The sequence below is a fragment of the Oncorhynchus mykiss genome, chromosome 4, assembly GCF_013265735.2.
Source record: "Oncorhynchus mykiss isolate Arlee chromosome 4, USDA_OmykA_1.1, whole genome shotgun sequence".
NCBI classification, from domain to species: Eukaryota; Metazoa; Chordata; class Actinopteri; order Salmoniformes; family Salmonidae; genus Oncorhynchus; species Oncorhynchus mykiss.
In genome coordinates this window covers 16,641,357-16,656,277 of record NC_048568.1, presented here as the reverse complement: position 1 = coordinate 16,656,277, position 14,921 = coordinate 16,641,357, and the positions used below count along the sequence as shown (strand labels likewise).

Genomic DNA, 14,921 nt, shown 5'->3' with positions numbered 1-14,921 from the left:
TTTGTTTTAAGCCTATCCCAAACCTTAACACTTACCTTAACCATTCGGCGTTAATGCCTAACCTTAACATTAAACACTTAGAAATGTTACATTTTCAACAACTTCAATATTTTACATTTGAGAAACATGGACGAACTTTTAATTCTAACGTGAGACTGTGAGAGCTAGCTGCATAAAGCACAATGAACTCCAGATGAATCTTTTACACCTGACGTGCTGCATGGGTAAATCTACTCAAACTCTGAATTACACAATAATTCATAATTGTTAACAAAAAGAATGAGCGATACAAAGACAGGGCACATAGTGTTGAACTTGAGGGTGCTACTAGGATATAAGACTATGATGCAAATAAGCTACTGGGTCATACCATGATACAGGAATAGATGTCAATAAATACTGGGAATAAATTAAAACCGTGATAGGATCTGAGGCTCTGAATGCACACTTTAAATAAACCCGCCGGCCTGTACATGAGGCTGCCTCTCAACAAACCTCCCGCTCAAGCTCAGTCGCTTAATGTGACGCACACAAATATGTATGGTCATATTGTTGATGTTTTTTTAAGTTTGTTATTTAATTTTTTGCTCCTCTCTATCGTGTACCTGGGCCCCTAGTCCCGTGTCGCAGGCATCCGGGGAAAAAAGCAGTTTTGTGTTTGTCTTTCTCTGCCACCTCCACATGGTTGAAGCCACTCACCAGCTCCAGCGTGGGGAACCAGCAGGTGCCACTCAGTGCATCCAGGATTGTTCAATTCTTGGGAGTGGGTAAGCATCTCATCTCGTTGTAGCATTCATTCTCCTGTAATCCATCCACATCTTTATTGAGCCACCCTTCCTCATAACAATGACTATAGGTGAGGAATACGGACTGCAAGTCTCCCTGATAATCTATGAATACAGTAGACCTACTCTCATCAGGAATATCTGTAAACATAACCTCTGTTTCTGAACTGCTAAACACCACCTCTGCTGACTGGGTGGAAGCTAAATGCATACCTGGTTCCAGATACACATTCTCTACCCCCACATCCATAACTGCCATTATTAACTGGCCTGTTTCTTAAACTATAAAGGCACTGGTGATTAAGATACCCGCTGGTAAGTCACCTTCCTCTAGTGTCAAAGGTTCTAATAGTACTGGTGCCCCTGGGCTCAGCCCAACCTGGCAGCCAGTGGCTGAGACCAACTTCATAGTGGGATTAAAAGGTGTGCAGGGGAGAGAAGATTTACAAACTTGTTGTCCTGTTTGTCCTAGGCTCAACATACCTCTAAGGCCTGCCTAAATGTGGCTTCACACTGGTATCTGGCAGTACTTTGGACCATGATGCTGCTTGAGAATGCTGATAATATAATCATTTTGAATTACATTCATTCCCACTAGTCCTGGAACCTCCCCTTTTCTCTCCCTGGTATCTGGGTCCATGGAGTCCTTGACCACTAGAATTCTATAAGGACCAACGCTGGAGTCGAGAAGCAGGTACGGGGAGTCAACATTTAATTAGGAGCAGACATGGATCAAGACAGGAACAGCATCAGCACACGGATATACAAAGACAGACGGCAATCAATGCAGCAGAGGGGAACAGAGCTGGGGAACTGACAAATATAGGGGAGGTAATAAACAGGTGATTGAGTCCAGGTGAATCCAATAAATCGCTGATGCTCGTGACGAGGGAAGCAGGTGTGCGTAATGATGGTGGCAGGAGTGCGTAATACCGGGGAGCCCGGCGCCCTCGTGCGTCCGGGGGGGGGGGGAAGAGTGGGAGCAGGCATGACAGAATTCCCTGTTTCAGCCTCCCGAAATGGGTAGCAGTCTAAGGCATTGTATTGCAGTGTTTGAGGCGTCACTACAGACCCGGGTTCGATGTTGCAGCCGGCCGCGACCGGGAGACCCATAATGCGGAGTACAATTGGCCCAGGTTTGTCCGGTTTAGGGGAGGGGTTGGCCGCCTGGGATGTCCTTGTCCCATTGCGCTCTAGCAACTCCTTGTGGCGGGCCAGGCACATGTATGCTGACACGGTCGCCAGTTGTATAGTGTTTCTTCCGACACGTTGGCGCAGCTGGCTTCCGGGTTAAGTGAGCAGTGTGTCAAGAAGCAGTGCGGCTACACTACATCCAACTCTAGGTTGACTACATAAGGAATGTCTAGACCCTTTTCTGCCTCAGCACAAGCCAACTACAATCTGACAGCAGACCTACACTATCAGCTTCAAGGTGTAGGTTTCTTTAAAGAAACTTTCTGTGATAATGAACCCCGTGGAACCTGTATCAATCAAACAGTTTGTATCTTAAACCGTGTCGGTTTTCCACAATCGACACGCGGCCCTCGGCCGAGCTGGCATGGTTTGGCTCCTGCCCCCTTGCTAGGTTGGGGTTCACATTCTGGTTACAACACCTGGCTATGTGGCTAGAACATTAACATTTTAAACAAATTGGTTGTTTAGCCACGTCATCCACAAGTGTTTTATGATGAGTTTGAACAGCTTCAAGTAGCTGTACTAGTATTGGGTCTGTCTGATTCATAACCAATGTGGTTTCACAATCAACTGGATCCTGCACCTCATGATGTGATTTAGATTTTCCCTGAGAAGTTCCCTTATCAACCCAGTGAAGGGCTGTACATCTAGGGAAGATGGGTTAGGACTTGGTCTAATCATTTTCTTTAAGTCTACATAATGCTTTATCTTTGACATTTTCAGGAAATACATTTCTGAGTGTATTATACTCATCTTCAAAGGTCTTGAGATCACAGCCAGCTAACCTCCAACCTACTCTCTGGGTTAGAACAAACACTAGAAGGTCTGTATTTTATCTCTTGTTTATTTAACTAGGCAAGCCAGTTAAGAACAAATTCTTATTTCACAAAGACTGCCTACCGGGGAACAGTGGGTTAACAGCCTTGTTCATGGGCAGAACGATAATATTTTTACCTTGTCACCTCAGGGATTTAATCCAGCAACCTTTCAGTTACTGGCCCAATACTCTAACCACTAGGCTACCTGTCACCCTTCCAAATAAAACAAATCAAAAGAAATCCCCCGACTGGGTAGCTGTGATATAACGCAAACACCTTTTACATCCTCGACCCACTCATGAGTTATTACATTGCTAGAGGGTCGCCCACTAAAGATCTTCCAACATTTGATTTTGTACGGTAGATCACTTTTACCTTTGCTGTGGCCTCAGTTGCTGCCAGGGCCGTAGCTACATATGAGGACACCGATGTCTGGATCTCTGCAATCCCCCTCCAGCAAAAATCAATCGCGGTCTCAACTTGCTGTTGAGAGTTGAAACAGTAGAACACCGGTGCAATGTCTAAACTTGGTAGTGCATCAACAGTTTTCCCATTGTTATATGTCACTCCCTGAGAGTCAGTCAATTAGCCCATGTTAACATTTACTTGATCGGTAGATTGGGCTCTGAATGCACACTTTCTCGACCTCCTCTCAACAAACCTGCTGCTCACTCCCTCCGAGAACCATACCTCTCTGTTGCATGCAGGCTCAAGTTTGGCATGCTGCATCATCTTAGTACCCGCGAGGGTACCTGTAACCCCTCCCCTTGCGCACTGCCACACATGGGTCCAGAGAAATTGGCAGATGTATTTGTTGAAAAGGCACATTTTTTTAGCAAATGCACAGCACTATTATATGATTCACAGAACAATCAAGAAACGCACAACAACAAAAAATGAATTCAGTCACATTTTAATAATTTAGCAGACGGTCTTATCCAAAGCAAATTAAAGGAGCATTTAGGGTTAAGTGCCTTGCTCAAATGCACATAGGCAGATTTTTCACCTAGTCGACTAAGGGATTCAAACCAGTGACCTTTCAGTTACTTGCCCAACGCTATTAACCACTAGGCTACCTGCCGCTGTTAACCCAGATGTCGGTAGCCTATGCATCTAATCTCCTCTAACATTCCTAGACATATGAGATATTTAAGTCACAACTCAGCAATTTCTCATTATTCATTACAACATCCCAGTGTTGCCTGCATACGCATAAAAGGGTGTAACACAAATGTAACACAAAAATCTATGCAACACATTCAATCAGTGTTACACAACAGAGTCAGAGATCACTGTTATAGTTGTGAGGTCTACACTGCATGGCTTTCATCAGCATGGATGTCTATACAAATTACGAAGACAGACAGTGATTCAACCGGACATCTGGCAAAATGCATCTTTATCAAACTGTGTTTGTCATACGCCCCTGCCTAACCTTTGACCCAATCAGCTGGAACATCTCGACCACATTGAGGGGCAAAGAGACACAAGCCATCACCTGCAGGAAGATGATAAAGACAGCGTTCTCAGTGGGCCGTGACATGAAGCACTCTACACGGTCTCCCTTACATGGGTATCCACTGTATTTAATCTTACTGGGCAACACGAAGCCATACAGGGAACACTGACCCACTATGAATCCAACCTCAAATAGAATCTTAAAAAAACACATGGGACATGTTACTGACGAGCAAGGCCCCCTTTACGTATGTGAACTTTCCCCTTGTCGTTAGTGTAATTCGTGGTGACTTCACACTTCATTTATTTCCTTTTGATTGTTGGTATCTTAGTTTGTTCTCCATGCGGATGACGTGTCTGACATGAGCCAGGTAAACCCGAGTGGTGCTGGAGATGAAGACGATCTGAAGGACCCAGAAGCAGATGTGGGAGATGGGGAATGCCCAGTCTTAGCACAAACTCTTACAGCCCGATGAAAGTGTTTTGCAGACCATATAGGATTGTTCATTTCCCCATACTTTGTCGATCCCTGCCACCCGTACCAGCAGTCTAAACACAAACAGGACAGTCAGTCAAACCTTCCCGAGAACCGTAGAGTGGGATTGTACTTTGTCCAACAGGGAGGCAAGAAAGGACCAGTCCTCCATGATTGAAGTTTGGCTAAATGGTCAAAGGGAAGATAAAAAAACACATGAAAACGTGATAATAATTGTGTTATTACAAATGTAGATAAAGTAGTCAGCCGAAGTTCTATGTAAACTAAAGGATACAGTACCCGCTGAATACAACTGCTAAACCAAAGCAGCTTTCTCACCTCAGAGGTGAGCACCGTCTCCTCACACCAGTTATTGTCTACTGAACTCTCTAGATGAATTGGATTCTCTCCTCTTACAGTTTGACATCTGTTTGTATCATTATGATGTCAACACCGTCCACCCCCATACTCACTGACACCCTGCACGACTTTCATTCCTCTTTACAAATGTTTAAACCAAGGAAGGCGGAACTCATGCTCTTCCTCAGAACTGCCTTTTCAACTAAATATGTCATCATTGGTCAGTCAACACCCAATGTCTCATCCCTGTGAAGTAATCAAATGTCTGTAAATCCAAAAGGCCAGGGCGGATTCATGGTTTTCACACGATCCATGGTATTTGGTTCTTACCTACTGTAGAGAGTAGGCAACTGTACTTTTCAAAGATGCCTAACATCAACAGATGCGTTTGCTCATGGAGGATCTCAGCTGTGTACAATCATTTCAAGTACTGACACAAACATTCAGATAAGACAAACATCCGGTAAGAATCATTAACTTTCTGCAGACAGCACAGTCAGAGAGGGTTGAATGACTCCACAGAGTGTGTTTGGATCTCACATGTTTAGTTCTTCTTTGTGCTGAAGTTAACATGAGGTGAGGGTGGAGCATCATCCACTTTTCAAGGTGTCCATTGTTGCATGGGTCAAATCCGTAAGTGAAGTCTGATTGGTGTAAAAGTGTGTCAAGGTGTGGGTGTAGCTGGTGCGTTGGAAGTCAGGCGAAGGAGAGCAGAGATGAGTGGACAAGACACTTTACTGAGGCAATATATTAATAGAACACAACCGCGTCACGTTCAGTCTCCTCAGGACTTTAAATGGCCACACAAACCGCGGACCCAGCTTCCAGCAGGGCAGGCGGAGGGGCAGGTTTCAGGTCGAGAGCCAGACCCAGTCCCCCAGTGCAAAACCGGGGCCTCACTTCGGTGATGGTCTGATCTGGCACTGAAGGATCGTGGTGTTACCCTGTGAGGGAGGAAGATCTGTAAGGAAATCCACCGACCGGTGCGACCAAGGCCGTTGTGGAACGGATAAGGGGTGTAGCTTGGGCAGGTAACTAGGATCCTTACACTGGGCGCACACCGAGCAGGAGGAAACAGAAACCCTCACGTCCTTAGCCAAAGTGGGCCACCAGTACTTCCCACTCAGACAGCGCACCGTCCGACCGATGCCTGGATGACCAGAGGAGGGTGACGTGTGGGCCCAATAGATCAGCCAGTCACAGACAGTGGACGGAACGTACAGATGCCCAGGAGTGGACTCTGCACTTAGCGCCTGCTCAATGTCCGTGTCCAGCTCCCACACTACCTGCGCCACCAGGCAGGAGGAGGTCGGGATTATGGGGGTGGGATCCATGGGCCGCTCCTCTGTGTCATACAACCGGGACAGTGCGTCTGCCTTCACGTTCTGGGAACCTGGTCTGTAAGAAAGGGTGAAAACAAAACGGTGAAAAACATGGCCCACATTGCCTGGCGAGGGTTCTGTCTCCTCGCTGCCCGGATGTACTCCAGATTGCAGTGGTCAGTCCAGATGAGAAAAAGGTGTTTAGCCCCCTCAAGTCAATGTCTCCACACCTTCAAAGCCTTGACAACAGCCAACAGCTTCCGGTCCCCCACGTCATAGTTTCGCTCCGCCGGGCTGAGCTTGCTCGAGAAGAAGGCACAGGGGCGGCGCTTCGATGGTGTACCCGAGCGCTGAGAGAGCACAGCCTCGGACTCGTCCACCTCCACCATGAATGCCAAAGAGGGATCCGGATGGGCCAGCACGGGAGCCGAGGTAAACAGAGCCCTCAGGTGACCATTTCCACCTCTGAGGTGGAAATGCGGTACCCGAGGAAGGAGACAGACTGTTGGAAGAACAGGCATTTCTCAGCCTTGACATACAGGTCATGCTCCAACAGTCGACCCAGCACCCTGCGTACCAGGGACACATGCTAGGCGCGTGTAGCGGAGTATATCAGAATGTCATCGATATACACCACTACACCCTGCCCGTGCAGGTCCCTGATAATCTCGTCTACAAAGGCTTGGAAGACTGATGGAGCATTCATCAACCCGTACAGCATGACGAGGTACTCATAATGCCATGAGGTGGTACTGAACGCCTTCTTCCACTCGTCTCACTCCCAGATATGCACCAGGTTGTAAGCGCTCCTGAGATCTAGTTTGGTGAAGAAGCGCGCCCCGTGCATTGACACAATCACTGTGGCGATAAGAGGTAGCAGATAACTGTACCTCACCGTGATCTGATTTAGGCCTCGATAGTCAATACACGGGCGCAGACCTCCCTCCTTCTTCTTCACAAAAACAAAACTCGAAGAGGCTGGTGAAGTGGGGGCCCGAATGTACCCCTGACGCAGGGATTCGGAGACATATGTTTCCATAACCACCGTCTCCGCCTGTGACAGGGGATACACGTGACTCCTGGGAAGTGCAGCGTCTACCAGGAGATTTATTGCACAATACCCCCGTCGATGGGCTGGTAATTGAGTCGCCTTCTTTTTGGAGAAGGCGAGAGCCAAATCGGCATATTCGGGGGGAATGCGGTCTGGAGACCTGGTCTGGACTTTCCACTGTAGTAGCACCAACGGAAACCCCTAAACACCTCCCCGAGCAAACTGCAGCGATAGTGGTCGATCAGGGACCTGTCGTTCCATCCCGCGCCATAGGCCAGGATTCGAAAGTCCATAGCGAACTCCTGGGCGCTCCTCGTCCCCTGCCTCAGATGAAAAAGACGTTCACCCTCGGGCGGATGGTCGAAGCGGCGGGTGAAATCCTCGAAATAGTCCAACGCCATATCTCCTTCTCCCCACACGGCATTGGCCCACTCCAGGGCCTTCCCCGAGAGGCATGAGATGAGGGCGGACACCTTCTCATGGCCCGAAGGATCCGGGTGGATGGTTGCCAGGTAAAGGTCCAGCTGTAACAGGAAACCCTGGCAGCGTGCAGCCGTTCCGTCCATATTCCCTGGGAAGTGCGAGACGAATCCCACTGGACCGGGGTGTGGAAGGGGTGAGTAGTGGAGACCCCGGTGATGCTGGGGAGGGCGCTGGAGGGACTCTCTGTCTCTCCCAGTGGTCCATCGTCTGGACGACGTGGTCCATGGCGGCGCCGAGGCGGTGAATAATCGCTGTGTGCTCAGGACGTGCTCCTCGACCCCTATACCAGAGGCACCTGCTCCTGCTGACTCCATCTTAAGGGTGTGTAATTCTGTCACAGTGTGGGTGTAGCTGGTGCATTAGAAGTCAGGCACAGGAGAGCAGAGATGAGTGTACAAGACACTTTACTGAGGCAATATATCAATAGAACGTAACCGCGTCACAAAAACAAATGCCCTCAGAACTGGTGAGGCAGCACTAAGTACAAAAATAACAAGGTACAAAGTACAGGCTGTCAAAAGCACGGGTTTAAAATAGAACCTGGCGCAAACCAGCCGGAAGAGTGCCAACCTGACAATAAACAATTACACACACAGACATTACGGGAACAGAGGGTTAAATACACAACATGTACTGAGGGAATGAATACCAGGTGTGTGGGAAAACAAGACAAAACAAAATGAAAATGAAAGGTAGATTGGCGATGGCTAGAAGACCGGTGACGTCGACAAGGAGAGGGACCGACTTCGGCGGAAGTCGTGACAAAGTGTGACAACAAGCATGCAGTGTGACTGTGAGTCAGGCTGACCAAACCCATCAGGTTTATAAGAATGGCCTACCCTTTCAGTCTTTCAATATCCTAATCCATGGCCACAAACATTATTCCTCGCCTCCGGCTTGTTGATGAAAATGTATTTCTGACCTGAGCAACAAAACTGGTGAGTAAATCAGTTTTGTACAAACTGAGGATAATACAGTATCTCATGTAAATGTAGATATCAATAGAAATATACAGTCAACTATCATAGATTTTGATTAGAAATTATTTTAACTTAATTTTAAAATAGTCCTATGAAACTAATGTACTTCTCCAGTCGGGTTGACAGCTCACTAGTCTACTATCAAAGTCGAAGTATAATCTTAGTAGGATTTCACTATTTCTCTATGAAGGGATTCCTGAATAAAATGTAATTAGACTACTCCTTTTCTTATTCCATAGATACTAATAAGCCACAATGGGGGACTGGTCATATCTTTTAAATTACTGGACAAGGTGCAGTCCCACTCAACAGTGATTGGGAAGATATGGATAAGTGTCCTGTTTAGCTTCAGGATCCTGGTTCTGGGTGCTGGAGCCGACAGTGTGTGGGGCGACGAACAGTCTGATTTCTACTGCAACAACGAAGAACCTGGTTGTAAAAATGTCTGCTATGACTGGATCTTCCCCATATTACACATCCGTTTCTGTGTCATGCAGATCATCTTCATCTCCACTCCAACTCTTCTGTACCTGGGCCATGCCATGCATGTCATCAGCCAGGAGAACAAGCTGAGAGCCATACTGCACAGCCAAGAAGATAATGGCACATTGAAGAAGCCCAAATACACAGATGACAGGGGGAAAATCTAAATCAAGGGAATACTGCTGCGTAGCTACATGACCCAATTGCTCTTTAAGATAGCGTTAGAGCTCGCTTTTATTGTGGGACAGTACTAATACGGGTTTGAAATGAAATCCTTCTTCCAATGTCAACAAGAGCCCTGTTCCAAACTGGGTGCTGAATGCTTCATGTCCCGTCCTACAGAGAAGACCATTTTCATAATATTCATGCTTGTTGTGGCCAGTGTGTCTCTGCTTTTGAATGTGGTCGAGGTGTTTTATTTGATTTTCACCAGAGTAAAATGTGGAGCCAAGAAACAGTGCCCACTGCATATCAACTCATCTGAGAACACAGCCACCCTCTACAATCCTGAATCAGCATGGCACGGTAACATGGATGGACATAAAGAGCACTCACTCATTACTACACAGAGTCCAGAGCGAAGCTGAACTGTTGGAGGAAGAGAAAAACAGTTGTTAGGCTTCCAATAGATTCACTTGATGGTATTCTGCTCTGTGAAGTGGCATACTGTAATGAGTGGCCTACAAGAAATATGAAAAGTGTAAAGTTACATTCCAGTGAATTGAGTATGTGTTTGTTCATATTGCAGTTCATTTCTATGCTGACAGTGTGATGACAAATGTTTGGCAAGCTATGTATGCTGTAAACGGAAATGAGAAAAACACCACACAGCCACTCATTCCCAGAGCATACACTAGATGGCAGCATAAACTTGGTGATTGAGATGACGTGAACAGCACTGCTGATCTGCAGTATAGGCTATATGTTATAGTCTTATCTATAGGTCTAGGTCTTTGTACATAAGCACACGCAACACAAATTACCTTTCATGACACTTTTGGTCCGTCATTTTTTTATTGAACCTTTATTTAACAAGGCAAGTCAGTTAAGAACAAATTATTATTTACAATTAAGGCCTACCAAAAGGCAAAAGGCCTCCTGCCAGAATGGGGGGGCTGGGATTAGAAATACATTAAATATAAATATAGGACAAAACGTAAGAGAGACAACACAACACTACATAAAGGGAGACCTAGGACAACAACATAGCATGGCATAAGAAATTATGAAAAACAAGATTATCAAACATGTTTTGATCTACATGCGATTAATATGAATTATTTTAACCCATTAAAACATAGCCTATTCCACAACTAGGCTACTCGTTTACAGGTTTGCCCACAGGACCTAATATAGAACGCTTTAGTATAGGCTGTAGACTTGATCTTGGTAAACTCATACTGGTCTGAAAAAGGTGCTATTTATCTTTGTTAAAAAAAAAAAAGGTTCATTTTTCTATTGCACAATTACATTTCGGTAGAAGAAAAGTACAGAAACCGAGCGTAGGGATGTCTAAGTCTTGACGTAGGGGTCAGGTGACTGACTCCAAACTTTTCTCTCCATCGTTTATTTTTTTTCTCTCTCCCCCAGCCCGTATGTGGACTGTTATAAGCAAGGAAAGTTTGACAAGTCAGTCTCAGATTCTCCGTGGTCCCAAACTTGGATTTCAAGATAGCGGTGACTGTTTTCAAGAAGTGACGGAGAAAGTCCCTAAGGGCTCTCTTCTGACTTCTCAGTAACTTTCCAGGTAAGCTTTGCGCTATATCAACTGCTATTATTGACACGAAGAGGTAAAAATTCGTATCTATATATATTTTTGTCACTGTCAGAAGTTATGCGGAGAAACTCATTTGCGCTCAGAATCCAGACACACTGTGCCAATTCAGACGCATTGTATTTCTATAGGCTATCTGCTATAGTATGGTCCATAATATATCCTTTATAAAACATTTAATTGTTTCTGTGTTTAACAATGAAAAGTTTAAATGATCCATCTGTTTCTTTTGCTGTTTTATTTTTACCAATTTCGTCTGTTTAGTGCTTTTAAGATAAACGAGTAACCCGAGGCAAGTTACTCAAAGCAGCATGGAATTATTATTATTTTTTTACAAGCTTTATAGAGGACTTTAACTGAACAGCTTATAAACTGTAAACTGGGGATTGATTTGTTTTAAAACCAGCTACATCGTAACCAAGCATATTGACATGCTTCATTGATATTTTCCCCTTGGCCTTATAGAATATCCTCGTGAAGTGTGATCAAGTTGGGCAACTCAGATCTTTAAAGGTCTTCCTTGCATCTCGAGAGCACAGTTCCAATCTAAGGGAATCTTGAAGTTGAGCTGATGTGCTTACAACCTTACACATTTCTTTATGCGCCCAACTTCTCGTTACATTGCCGTAATAACATAAATTCAAGATCAGAGATCTCAGGGGGATGATGGCATCAGTGGGGTTCTTACTGTAGACCAGCAATGTCTACATGGACCTGTTTTTTATTATTATTCAAGTTTCCAAATGGTACTGTGATATTAAATAGGCCTATAAACGACTCAGTGAAACATTTTTTTAATGTTTATTTTTATTTTTATCATGGTACCATCATTGTTGAGTAAGAAGCAGTCCTTGGTTATTTTCCACTATACTGTAGGCATCTTGCACAGTATGCAGTACAGTATTAGCTAAGTGAAGCCATGCTGTTGGTACACCCTTCAACAGATGGCTTCTCCTCATCCATGGTTGTTTATTGTGCAGTCCTTCCAGGGACTTCATTTGTTTACTGACATCTTTCAGAATCTTTATTCGGATGGTACTCACTCACGTTTACGAACTTGATTCCCATCTGACGTGCAGTGTCATTAGTATCATTAAGAATTGGGTCTTTATAGCCAAGCTAGGCAGGTCACTAATATGCATACAATGAACTGGGGCCTTGTGCTCTAGACTCCGAGGCTCAGAGAGAGCGTGTTCCAAACACTCTCCAGCAGGAGAGCTGTTGGTCCCCAGTCTTAGGCTTGCACTGAGAGCAGAGAGCTACAGTATCATGCCTTAGTACACTGTCCACTTCCTTCATAGGCTGCACAGGTAGAGTTTCTACCAGATTTTGGGAATGATATCTACTGAGGATGATAGTTAATGAGGATAAAAATGACACATCTATTATGAAGATCGTGTAGTTCTTTTCTCCGCTGACTAGTAAATGCATGTGTTATGTGCGGAACATGTGCCATACATTTCTTTGAGACTGGGGGGTATTTGCATAGCAATCCTTAGATTACACAGTACGGCACAATTTAACATGGACAAATGCTGACATACACGCTATTTGACATATTTTCATTTGGTCGGCGTCTCTTATTTCTACGTTGTTTCATGTTTATTACAGTTGTTAACAAACGATGGTTTGCTGAGAAACAGGTCCCCGGCGCATGTTTTCATACCCTGCGGATGAAGGGGAAACAAATGTCTGCGCTTGTGTTTCACCAATCTGGGCCCTATCATCTACGATTACACTGTTCACTTACTCAGTATTTTAAGAAGTTCCATCAACACTGGCAGGACCACACAATGTGATTCTCCTCTCATTACTTCCAATAGGAAGACAATAGCCTTTAAATTGGCTTTCTGGATTGATGATTCATTAAGCATAGTGAAAGGTGGTCGTTGACATTGGTCTTGTTCAGGTCTTTTCCGGTAATTGGATTTGTTCTGTGCGTCACTACAGCCATCACAAGACTCCTAGTTGTTACACATTTTCCTCAAACATTGAGATTTATTTGACACATTGACTCTGTACCGGTACCCCCTGTATATAGCCCCGCTGTTGTTATTTACTGCTGCTTTTTAATTCTTTGTTTTTCTTATCTCTTACTTTTTTAAAAACGTTTAATTTTTTTTTAGGTATTTTCTTAAAACTGGTTAAGGGCTTGTAAGTAAGCATTTCACTGTATTCGGAGCATGTGACAAACACAATTTGATTTGATCCGATTCACAAATGTAACTTGAGATATAGTGCTATATAACCATGTTTACTGTATATAGGAATATGTTTGAACACTTACAGTATATTCATTCTTTTCTGTCTAATTGCAGCTAAAACTCCATCATGGGTGACTGGAGTGCTTTGGGGAGGCTACTGGACAAGGTTCAGGCTTACTCCACGGCTGGAGGGAAGGTGTGGCTCTCTGTCCTCTTCATCTTCAGGATCCTGGTGCTGGGAACCGCTGTGGAGTCTGCCTGGGGGGACGAGCAGTCCGCCTTCAAGTGCAACACCCAGCAACCTGGTTGTGAGAATGTGTGTTACGACAAATCCTTTCCTATATCACATGTACGGTTCTGGGTGCTACAGATTATCTTTGTCTCGACGCCGACTCTTCTCTACCTTGCCCATGTGTTCTACCTGTTGCGAATAGAGCAGAAGATTAACCGCAAAGAGGAAGGGCTAAAAACCATCCAGAACGACGGAGGCGATGTGGACGTACCTCTGAAGAAGATTGAGTTAAAAAAGCTCAAGCATGGGCTGGAGGAGCATGGGAAGGTTAAGATGAAGGGAGCCCTCTTGAGAACCTACATCGTCAGCATTTTCTTTAAGTCCATCTTTGAGGTGGGCTTCCTGGTCATACAGTGGTACATTTACGGCTTCAGCTTGGCCGCTGTCTACACCTGTGAGAGGTCCCCCTGCCCCCACAGAGTAGACTGTTTCCTCTCCAGACCCACTGAGAAAACCGTCTTCATCATCTTCATGCTGGTGGTCTCTCTGGTCTCCCTGGTTCTGAATGTCATTGAGCTCTTCTACGTGACGTTCAAGAGGATCAAAGACCGCGTGAAGGGGAAACAACCGCCCGTCCACTACCCTGGCACTGGGACATTAAGCCCCACTCCCAAGGATCTGTCCACCACTAAGTATGCCTACTATAATGGCTGTTCCTCTCCCACTGCCCCCTTGTCACCCATGTCACCCCCGGGGTACAAGCTGGCCACTGGGGAGAGAACCAACTCTGTTCGCAACTACAACAAGCAAGCCAACGAGCAAAACTGGGCCAACTACAGCACGGAGCAGAACCGCCTGGGCCATAATGGCAGCACCATCTCCAACTCCCATGCACAGGCCTTTGACTTCCCTGACGACACCCAGGAGAGTAAGAAACTGACCCCAGGGCACGAGCTGCAGCCATTGGCCCTGATGGACCCCAGGCCCTGCAGTCGAGCCAGCAGTCGCATGAGCAGTCGGCCAAGGCCAGACGATCTAGATGTCTAGCCCCTCCCCAGCCCCCCCTGTCGGTGGCCTTGGTGCCAGAGAACAGAGAGTACAAGGGGGGCGGGGCGGGGCAGGGCAGGGCGGGGCATAGCCCATTCACTGTCCTAACTAGAGAGTCAATAAAGAGACGTTAAAATACTTACACTGTTGGAGGTACTATACATTTATTGATGACTTTGAAACTAGTGGAGCTAACGAGCTTTAACAACAAAAACATCTAGTGGGCATGTGACCCTGTTCCGATAACTGTGCCCA

At 45.6% G+C, this 14,921-nt stretch overlaps 1 protein-coding gene and 2 pseudogenes across 1 annotated transcript; 2 read left to right on the top strand and 1 right to left on the bottom strand.

Moving 5' to 3' along the window:
* Window positions 1-3,669: 3,669 nt before the first annotated feature.
* Window positions 3,670-5,422, bottom strand: LOC110520973 (annotated as a pseudogene).
* A 3,273-nt stretch (window positions 5,423-8,695) lies between these two features.
* On the top strand, window positions 8,696-10,882 carry LOC110522201 (annotated as a pseudogene).
* A 209-nt stretch (window positions 10,883-11,091) lies between these two features.
* cx43 (connexin 43) lies at window positions 11,092-14,721 on the top strand. The gene is given in 2 exon segments (NM_001124563.1): window positions 11,092-11,156; window positions 13,502-14,721. A coding segment is annotated over 1 exon segment (1,152 nt). The 5' UTR covers window positions 11,092-11,156; window positions 13,502-13,514; the 3' UTR covers window positions 14,667-14,721.
* Window positions 14,722-14,921: the final 200 nt, after the last annotated feature.